The sequence below is a fragment of the Oncorhynchus clarkii genome, chromosome 27 (genome assembly GCF_045791955.1).
Source record: "Oncorhynchus clarkii lewisi isolate Uvic-CL-2024 chromosome 27, UVic_Ocla_1.0, whole genome shotgun sequence".
Classification (NCBI taxonomy): domain Eukaryota; kingdom Metazoa; phylum Chordata; class Actinopteri; order Salmoniformes; family Salmonidae; genus Oncorhynchus; species Oncorhynchus clarkii.
In genome coordinates, this window is record NC_092173.1 from 35,496,854 (window position 1) to 35,507,748 (window position 10,895).

General features: G+C 45.6%; 1 protein-coding gene across 1 annotated transcript in view; it reads left to right on the forward strand.

Moving 5' to 3' along the window:
- The window catches only part of LOC139386300 (phosphatidylinositol 3,4,5-trisphosphate 5-phosphatase 2A-like), a 71,578-nt gene extending 69,418 nt beyond the window's left edge, over nucleotides 1-2,160 (forward strand). The window contains exons 26-27 of the mRNA XM_071131799.1: nucleotides 107-240; nucleotides 337-2,160. Of these exons, the coding sequence (XP_070987900.1) occupies nucleotides 107-240; nucleotides 337-427 (225 nt within the window). The 3' untranslated portion in view covers nucleotides 428-2,160. The remainder of the gene's footprint in view (nucleotides 1-106; nucleotides 241-336) is intronic.
- The last annotated feature ends 8,735 nt before the right edge of the window (nucleotides 2,161-10,895 follow it).

Below are 10,895 nucleotides of genomic sequence, written 5' to 3' on the forward strand. Positions count from 1 at the left end.
ATAAAACATAAAGAGAAGTGCTCATGTTGGGCATCGGTTGTTATTTTTATGTGTGTGTGTGTGTGTGTGTGTGCGTGTGTGTGTGTGTGTGTGTGTGTGTGTGTAGGCGCTGTGGGGTAGCAGTAGCTCGTCTCTGTCTTTGGGGGAGTCGTCTGTGGGAGAGTGGCTACAGAGTCTGGGCCTGGAGCGCTATGAGGAGGGGCTGCTACACAACGGCTGGGACGACCTGGAGTTCCTCAGGTACACGCTCCCTCTTCCAATCAGATAATATGTCCCTAATAAAACATCAAACATGTCACTTCATGAATCTCACCCAAACATGTTCTTCCTTCTCAGTGACATCACAGAGGAGGACTTGGAGGAGGCGGGCGTTCTAGATCCCTCCCACAAAAGGATTCTGCTGGAGAGCCTGAGACAGCAGAAGTGAGCTGAACCGCTCTGAACCGGTCCGAACCGATCCATACTGGGCCATGCTGGCCCAAACCCAGCTGAACCTAGCTGAGACGTGCTAATCCATGCCAGACTGTGCCTTGTGAGAGAAATTGCACTCCCTCCATTATACTTTTTGTTGGTTTATGTATTGTGCTGTGTGTACGTTTCTATGTTATTATAACTGCAGCTGTTGTGTTAGCCAGCTTTATTTAAACAGTACAAACATTTCAGTTCTTTGTTAAGCATCACATGGTCCTCTTCCCTGCTACCCCCCTAACAGAACCCTGTCCAACACCCCCCACCCCCCTAACAGACCCCTGTCCAACAACCCCCACCCTCCTAACAGACCCCTGTCCAACACCCCCCACCCTCCTAACAGACCCCAGTCCCACCCCCCCTAACAGACCCCTGTCCCAACACCCCCCCACCCTCCTAACAGACCCCTGTCTAACAACCCCCACCCTCCTAACAGACCCCTGTCCCACCCCCCCTAACAGACCCCTATCCAACACCCCCGACCCCCCTAACAGACCCCTATCCCAGCACTCCGCGCCCCCCAACAGACCCCTATCCCAGCACTCCGCGCCCCCCTAACAGACCCCTACCCCAACACTCCACGCCCCCCTAACAGACCCCTATCCCAACACTCCGCGCCCCCCTAACAGACCAAATCAAATCAAAACAGACCCCTTCCCCAACACTCCACGCCCCCCTATCAGACCCCTACCCCAACACTCCACGCCCCCCCAACAGACCCCTATCCCAGCACTCCGCGCCCCCCTAACAGACCCCTATCCCAACACTCCGCGCCCCCCTAACAGACCAAATCAAATCAAAACAGACCCCTTCCCCAACACTCCACGCCCCCCTATCAGACCCCTACCCCAACACTCCGCGCCCCCCTAACAGACCCCTTCCCCAACACTCCGCGCCCCCCTAATAGACCCCTATCCCAACACTCCGCGCCCCTTCCCTCGCCCTCAGAAACCATTTGGCTCCTGGGATGGAGAAGACATTCAGTGGCATCATCAGGCTGCACACCCTGTGAGAACTGAGTTGATCATTATTGTTGTTATTCACGAATAGGATTATCAGCATGATTATGTGTTCAGTGGTTCAGTGGTTCAGTGGTTCAGTGGTTCAGTGTTTTTTAGTGTGCATGTTTTATGTTTTATTTTTTTTGTATTTGTTATTTGTATTTTTAAATTTTTTAAGTACTTTTATTTCAGCTTTACTTTTGCAGATAGATTTTAGCTTTCATCAATGTAGTGTAGTGTGCACGTTTTAAGTTTCAGAGATGAAGGGAAGGAACCACACCAGCACTAAGGCCTTCCTCTATCAGTGTGACTGAACCTCTTCTCAACACATGATGTTGTTGTTTTGTTGAGCTGTGCTGGTGTCCAAGGCCCCCTTCCTTCAGTAGCACAAACTACTGTACCCATCATGCAGTTGTCCATGTACTAATTAGTGTCTTATTGATGCTGAGCTGGAGGGAAGTCCAGCCTACACACAGTGGGTCCCCAGGATGGATCCTGACTGAGACACACTGGCAGACACCACAGGCTGCTGGTTGTTCACGTCACCACATGGTGGTGCTGTTGTCCTGGCAACCTCAGTAGGAACACAGGATAAAAACTGAAGACACACCAAGTCATATAAAGGACTGTTTTTAACCTTATACTTTAACGTTCATGATTCTGTTTTATATAAATGTATATGTTGACGTTCTTTGACTGTTGTAAAAAATTAGGAACGAGTGGAAACAGGAGATACGTGATAGAATTGAGTGTTTATCTGATGATGTGACAAGTTGTTTAATCTTTAGCATAAAGTAGCCCCTCCCATTCCATCTCCTCTATCCCCTCTCTCCCATTCCTTCTCCTCGACACCCCCTCTCCCATTCCTTATCCTCTGTCCCCTCTGTCCCATTTCTTCCCATCTACCCCCTCTCCCATTCCTTCTCCACTATTCCCTCTCTCCCATTCCTTCCTCTCTACCCCCTCTCTCCCATTCCTTCTCCTCTATTCCCTCTCTCCCATTCCTTCTCCTCTATTCCCTCTTTCCCATTCCTTCCTCTCTACCCCCTCTCTCCCATTCCTTCCTCTCTACCCCCTCTCTCCCATTCCTTCTCCTCTATTCCCTCTCTCCCATTCCTTCCTCTCTACCCCCTCTCTCCCATTCCTTCTCCTCTATTCCCTCTCTCCCATTCCTTCTCCTCTATTCCCTCTCTCCTATTCCTTCTCCTCTATTCCCTCTCTCCCATTCCTTCTCCTCTATTCCCTCTCTCCTATTCCTTCTCCTCTATTCCCCCTCTCCCATTCCTTCTCCACTATTCCCTCTCTCCCATTCCTTCCTCTCTACCCCCTCTCTCCCATTCCTTCTCCTCTATTCCCTCTCTCCCATTCCTTCTCCTCTATTCCCTCTCTCCCATTCCTTCCTCTCTACCCCCTCTCTCCCATTCCTTCTCCTCTATTCCCTCTCTCCCATTCCTTCCTCTCTACCCCCTCTCTCTCATTCTCCAGTGCCTTATCCTCAGGGTTGGGGAGTTTACATGTAACGGTAACTGTAATCCGTTACAAACAAAAATATTGTAATCAGATTACAGATACTTTTGAAAAACTAGAAGATTACTTCCAGAATTACTTTTAAATTCAGAAAGGATGTTTACGAAAAAAAATGATTGACACTTCTCTGTTTTCTCAATGACATTCAAATCAGCATTGAAGAAGGCGCAAATGTATTAAGTTTGTTCCACCTGAGCGAGTCTGACCACAACTTAGAGACCACTATGATGACACAACAAATGTGTTTGATGGATCGCGGGAAACGAGCAGGAAAGGGCTATTGTAGGTTACAGTCCAAGCTATGTCTTCCAATGGTGTGACTGCTGTCGGCATCCAAAGATCCAACTTGAATAAACGCTTGGAGGTAAGGATGACAGCAGTGGTGGAGTCTACCGCAATACCGATATCACTTATTATTATCTACATAGCGCATTGATGTGAATCACACTGCTGCTCTCTTTTTGCCTTACGGATTGTGGTTGTTGTGGATGGATGTTCACAAATCTAAATGTGGTTTTGATCCCAATAATGGTTGAATTCAAGAAGTTGCACAGTGCGGATCCCAGCATATGGAATAACAGCTGCACAGTGCAGATCCCAGCATATGGAATAACAGCTGCACAGTGCGGATCCCAGCATATGGAATAACAACCTCATAGTGCAGATCCCAGCATATGGAATAACAACCTCATAGTGCAGATCCCAGCATATGGAATAACAACCTCATAGTGCAGATCCCAGCATATGGAATAACAGCTGCACAGTGCAGATCCCAGCATATGGAATAACAGCTGCATAGTGCGGATCCCAGCATATGGAATAACAACCTCATAGTGCAGATCCCAGCATATGGAATAACAACCTCATAGTGCAGATCCCAGCATATGGAATAACAGCTGCACAGTGCAGATCCCAGCATATGGAATAACAGCTGCACAGTGCGGATCCCAGCATATGGAATAACAACTGCACAGTGCGGATCCCAGCATATGGAATAACAGCTGCATAGTGCAGATCCCAGCATATGGAATAACAACCTCATAGTGCAGATCCCAGCATATGGAATAACAGCTGCATAGTGCGGATCCCAGCATATGGAATAACAACCTCATAGTGCAGATCCCAGCATATGGAATAACAACCTCATAGTGCAGATCCCAGCATATGGAATAACAGCTGCACAGTACGGATCCCAGCATATGGAATAACAGCTGCACAGTGCGGATCCCAGCATATGGAATAACAACTGCATAGTGCAGATCCCAGCATATGGAATAACAACTGCACAGTGCGGATCCCAGCATATGGAATAAACGTGGTGCTTTTATTGCACAATATAATTCAAGTTGATAAAAATAAATCCATAGGCCTACTGGACACATGCTCAAACTATATAGCCTCATAACATACTGTAGTTAAAACTATCATTTTGATATCATGGATGGTCAGTCCTTACATCTGTAGCTCTGTCTATTAATCTGAGAGGGTTACATTTCTCCAGGCCCCTCCCTCCACTTTTTACCAAAACAGAGGCGGGGCAACCATTTAGTTATTGTTTCATCTGTGGATTGGCCCTTTAAACAGCTGCATATTATCAAGATATCAAAGTGTCACCAACTAAAAGGTAAACAACAGACATATAGCAAATGCAGCATGTGGCATTCATTTTCCCCATGTAAATATCACTTCTCAGTAGTGCTCAAAGCATGCCATTCCATGAGCGAAGCATTTATTTTTCAATTAGAATCAATGAGCCCAATCAGTCCTCAACGACAAAATCATAAACAACACAGTAGGGCTGGCTAATAAGTCCTTCGTTTTGGGGTTATACTCAGATAAAACAGTTTGGCTGAACTATACTTCTGTATTTCCAAGTCCTATTCTTGAAGGTCAAGGGGTATATCATTTATTGACTGGAATTCTGATAGACTGGTTTTTAATGTAAATATATAATTTAATCGTATTATTATATGTAGTAGAAAGCGACAGGTTAGAGGAAGCCTACATAACCAACCCATAAAGTAACATTTAACATCCATATATGTCCAGCTATGTAAACTTTAACATTGATTTATCCTGCAATGTCGTTCAATTGGTAACATACATTTTTGTCTTCTTCTTATGCCTCTTAAGGGGAAAGTCATCTAAAATAAATTGAATGTAATCAGATTACGTTACTGAGTTTGGGTAGTCCAAAAGTTATATTTCTGATTACAATTTTGGACAGGTAACTAGTTTAGAAAGTAACCTACCCAACCCTGCCTATCCTACAGTGCCTTCTCCTGTCTCTCCTCTACTCCCCTCTCCCATTCCATCTCCTATACCCTAGTCCCATTCCCTAGGGCCTGTCTCTCCTCTACTCCCCTCTCCCATTCCATCTCCTATACCCTAGTCCCATTCCCTAGGGCCTGTCTCTCCTCTACCCCCCCTCTCCCATTCCATCTCCTATACCCTAGTCCCATTCCATCTCCTATACCCTAGTCCCATTCCATCTCCTATACCCTAGTCCCATTCCCTATGGCCTGTATCTCCTCTACTCCAATCTCCCATTCCATCTCCTATACCCTAGTCCCATTCCATCTCCTATACCCTAGTCCCATTCCATCTCCTATACCCTAGTCCCATTCCATCTCCTATACCCTAGTCCCATTCCATCTCCTATACCCTAGTCCCATTCCATCTCCTATACCCTAGTCCCATTCCATCTCCTATACCCTAGTCCCATTCCATCTCCTATACCCTAGTCCCATTCCATCTCCTATACCCTAGTCCCATTCCATCTCCTTATCCTACAGTGCCTTCTATACCCCCCTCCCATTTTTATTTTTATTTAACCAGGAAAAGCCTATTGAGACACAGAGTCTCTTTTTCAAGGGAGACCTGGCCAAGAAGGCATTAATAATCAATACATTACAGAATTAAAACATACAACAATACAATACAACAACATGATCCAGCCTAAGAAAAAGCATTTACACTCCTCTATAACAGAGTCTCCCATCAATATTTTAAATGAATTCCGTGGCACTAACATCAATAGTGGAAAAAGTACCCAATTGTCCTACTTGAGTAAAAGTAAAGATACCTTAATAGAAAATGGCTCCAGCAGTCTAAAGTGGCACAGCCGTCTAAGGCACTGCATCTCAGTAAAGGCATCACTACAGACCCTGGTTTGATTCCAAGCTGTATCACATCCGGCCATGATTGGGAGTCCCATAGTGCGTCGCACAATTGGCCCAGTGTGGTCTGGATTAGGGTTTGGCCGGGGAGGGCCCAGTGTCGTCTGGATTAGGGTTTGGCCGGGGAAGGCCCAGTGTCGTCTGGATTAGGGTTTGGCCGGGGAAGGCCCAGTGTCGTCTGGATTAGGGTTTGACAGGGGAGGGCCTAGTGTCGTCTGGATTAGGGTTTTACAGGGGAAGGCCCAGTGTCGTCTGGATTAGGGTTTGGCCGGGGAAGGCCCAGTGTCGTCTGGATTAGGGTTTGGCCGGGGAAGGCCCAGTGTCGTCTGGATTAGGGTTTGGCCGGGGAAGGCCCAGTGTCGTCTGGATTAGGGTTTGGCCGGGGAAGGCCCAGTGTCGTCTGGATTAGGGTTTGGCCGGGGAAGGCCCAGTGTCGTCTGGATTAGGGTTTGGCCGGGGAAGGCCCAGTGTCGTCTGGATTAGGGTTTGGCCGGGGAAGGCCCAGTGTCGTCTGGATTAGGGTTTGGCCGGGCAAGGCCGTCATTGTAAATAAGAATTTGTTCTTAACTGACTTGCCTAGTTAAATGAAGGTTAAAGAAAAAGAAAATGGTAAAAGTGAAAGTCACACAGTAAAATACTACTTGAGTAAAAGTATTTGCTTTTAAATGCTTTCTCCTATATCCCTTCCCATTCCCTAGGGCATTATCCTACAGTGCTTTCTCCCCTTCCCATTCCCTAGGGCATTATCCTACAGTGCTTTCTCCCCATTCCCTAGGGCATTATCCTACAGTGCTTTCTCCCCTTCCCATTCCCTAGGGCATTATCCTACAGTTCTTTCTCCCCTTCCCATTCCCTAGGGCATTATCCTACAGTGCTTTCTCCCCTTCCCATTCCCTAGCGCATTATCCTACAGTGCTTTCTTCCCTTCCCAATCCCTTGCGCATTATCCTACAGTTCTTTCTCCCCTTCCCATTCCCTAGGGCATTATCCTACAGTACTTTCTCCTATACCCCTTTCCATTCCCTATGGCATTATCCTACAGTACTTTCTCCTATATCCCTTTCCATTCCCTAGGGCATTATCCTACAGTACTTTCTCCTATACCCCTTTCCATTCCCTAGGGCATTATCCTACAGTACTTTCTCCTATATCCCTTTCCATTCCCTAGGGCATTATCCTACAGTACTTTCTCCTATATCCCTTTCCATTCCCTAGGACATTATCCTACAGTACTTTCTTCTATACCCCTTCCCATTCCCTAGGGCATTATCCTACAGTGTTTTCTCCTATACCCCTTTCCATTCCCTAGGGAATTATCGTACAGTGCTTTCTCCAATACCCATTCCCTAGGGAATTATCCTACAGTGCTTTCTCCTATACCCATTCCCTAGGGCATTATCCTACAGTGCTTTCTCCTATACCCATTCCCTAGAGCATTATCCTACAGTACTTTCTCCTATACCCATTCCCTAGCGCATTATCCTACAGTACTTTCTCCTATACCCATTCCCTAGTGCAATATCCTACAGTGCTTTCTCCTATGCCCATTCCCTGGCATATTATCCTACAGTACTTTCTCCTATACCCATTCCCTAGGGCATTATCCTACAGTACTTTCTCCTATACCCATTCCCTAGCGCATTATCCTACAGTGCTTTCTCCTATACCCATTCCCTAGCGCATTATCCTACAGTACTTTCTCCTATACCCATTCCCTAGTGCATTATCCTACAGTGCTTTCTCCTATACCCATTCCCTAGCGCATTATCCTACAGTGCTTTCTCCTATACCCCTTCCCTAGGGCATTGTTCTACAGTACTTTCTCCTATACCCATTCCCTAGCGCATTATCCTACAGTGCTTTCTCCTATACCCATTCCCTAGGGCATTATCCTACAGTGCTTTCTCCTATACCCCTTCCCATTCCCTAGGGCATTACCCTACAGTACTTTCTCCTATACCCATTCCCTAGCGCATTATCCTACAGTACTTTCTCCTATACCCATTCCCTAGCGCATTATCCTACAGTGCTTTCTCCTATACCCATTCCCTAGGGCATTATCCTACAGTGCTTTCTCCTAGACCCATTCCCTAGGGCATTATCCTACAGTGCTTTCTCCTATACCCATTCCCTAGTGCATTATCCTACAGTGCTTTCTCCTAGACCCATTCCCTAGGGCATTATCCTACAGTACTTTCTCCTAGACCCATTCCCTAGGGCATTATCCTACAGTACTTTCTCCTAGACCCATTCCCTAGGGCATTATCCTACAGTACTTTCTCCTATACTCTATACAATCTGAAAAGATTGTCAGTGTTTCGAGCTCCAGTCTTTTTCTGGATGTAACCGTGTAACCATTGATTTCTTGTTAAGCTAATATTTAACCCGTCAATGCTGTTTTTCTCTTGGCAGTATAACTGACTACATGTGAAGGTTTTGTAGGTTTTTCCATCAGAAACACATGAGAGGACAAGGAAGAATAATATGATTCTAATAGACAGGAAGTAGAAATGGCCTTTATTGTTTACCATAACACACATCATACACTATCATACAGCACGTTATTAAAACAGGACTAACCTAACTGAAGTTCTCAATGGTGATGTAATAATGACTTGTCAATGGTGATGTAATAATGACTTGTCAATGGTGATGTAATAATGACTTGTCAATGGTGATGTAATAATGACTTGTCAATGGTGATGTAATAATGACTTGTCAATGGTGATGTAATAATGACTTGTCAATGGTGATGTAATAATGACTTGTCAATAGTGATGTAATAATGACTTGTCAATGGTGATGTAATAATGACTTGTCAATAGTGATGTAATAATGACTTGTCAATGGTGATGTAATAATGACTTGTCAATAGTGATGTAATAATGACTTGTCAATGGTGATGTAATAATGACTTGTCAATAGTGATGTAATAATGACTTGTCAATGGTGATGTAATAATGAATTGTCAATGGTGATGTAATAATGACTTGTCAATGGTGATGTAATAATGACTTGTCAATGGTGATGTAATAATGACTTGTCAATAGTGATGTAATAATGACTTGTCAATGGTGACGTAATAATGACTTGTCAATGGTGATGTAATAATGGCTTGTCAATGGTGATGACATCTTGTTCTGTCTCTCCTCCAGCTGACTATGAGGACTGGTTTCACCATCACTGACTTCTGAAGCTTCGGTTTTGACACTGGGATAGGGTATATTTTACACTTTCCCTCATTGGTACTGAGAATAGCTGGCCACTGTGACTCCCTTTTCTGTGTGTGTGAGAGAGAGTGAGACCAAGGGAGAGATTATTTGAAAAGAAGAGGAAGAAATGTGAGTGCAGGAAAGAGTGATATGATCCCTTAGCATATCAAAGCCAAGGACACACAAAACCACATCTCGTTAGTTTGAGCAATGCTTTTAGATTTATTTGACAGAATATTACAGTAGTGCTATAACCCTTCACACAACCTCTATAACCCTTCACACAGTTGCTATAAGCCTTCCCTTTGCCCTTATGTAGACAGGATGGGCAGTGAGCTGAGACATGCTCTGTAATGAACAACACCTCAAAGCAATGTGGAAAAAACACTAGACTAGGACTCATATTTATATTATTATTTACAAATCATGTTCAATTACAACATTTTGATATCTGTCTATTTCAAAAGACACTGCTTTTGGTCACGAAAACGTGTTTATTGTTATTCCATTATTTTCTCATCAATAAATAACTGTTCTCCAGTATAGCTGTCTTGAGTGCCGTCTCTTTAGTAACATAGGGAGAGAGAGGGAGACGGGGAGAGGGATTGGGAGAGAGAGGGAGACGGGGAGAGGGATTGGGAGAGAGAGGGACACGGGGAGAGAGGGAGAGAGAGGGACACGGGGAGAGAGGGAGAGAGAGGGACACGGGGAGAGAGGGACACGGGGAGAGAGGGAGAGAGAGGGACACGGGGAGAGAGGGAGAGAGAGGGACACGGGGAGTAGTGTCACAGACCATTAGAGTGACGTGTTTTATGGAATAATAAAGGTCAACCACTGGTCCACTAGTGTTCAAGCTCAGGTCAGAGGAAGTACAACAATGCTGACCTGAATCCCAAAACATCTTAAACCTCTGCCCCCACCTTCCCCCAGTCAGCCAGCCAGTAAGCCAGCCAGCCAGCCAGTCAGTCAGGGAGGGAGCGTCACTATGTGAAGGGTAAAGGAATACGTATATGTGAGATGTTTGAGCTGGTTGTCCAGGGAAACAGGGATTGGGGTGGCGGGGGGGTTGTCTGACAGTAGGAGTTGTGTCGGGGTACATTGGCGTGGGGTGTAGTGAGGATGTGAGTGAGGGTCTGGTCTGGCCTTCAGGGGGATAATTGGATTTGTGGGTCCCCTCTCCAGTACAGAGGGATTTGGGGGTCCCCTCTCTCTGCCAGGGATATAAAGGAAGTTGTGCTTGCTGGTAACAGTTTGGGTTTTGTCCCCTGAGTCTCCCCAGGGAGACTGACTGTTTACCTTCACCCTGCCATGTTCACATACTAATCAGGGGGTACAGGGGCTAGGAGCTAGTGTTACTAATCAGGGGGTACAGGGGCTAGGAGCTAGTGTTACTAAGTGTACCACAATGTCTGCTAAGGCCTTTCGTACTGTGTATAGTGTGTGTGTTGGGAAGTACGTGTAGCTTTGTTGGAGTGAGAACATACAAACAACTGACACACACACATACA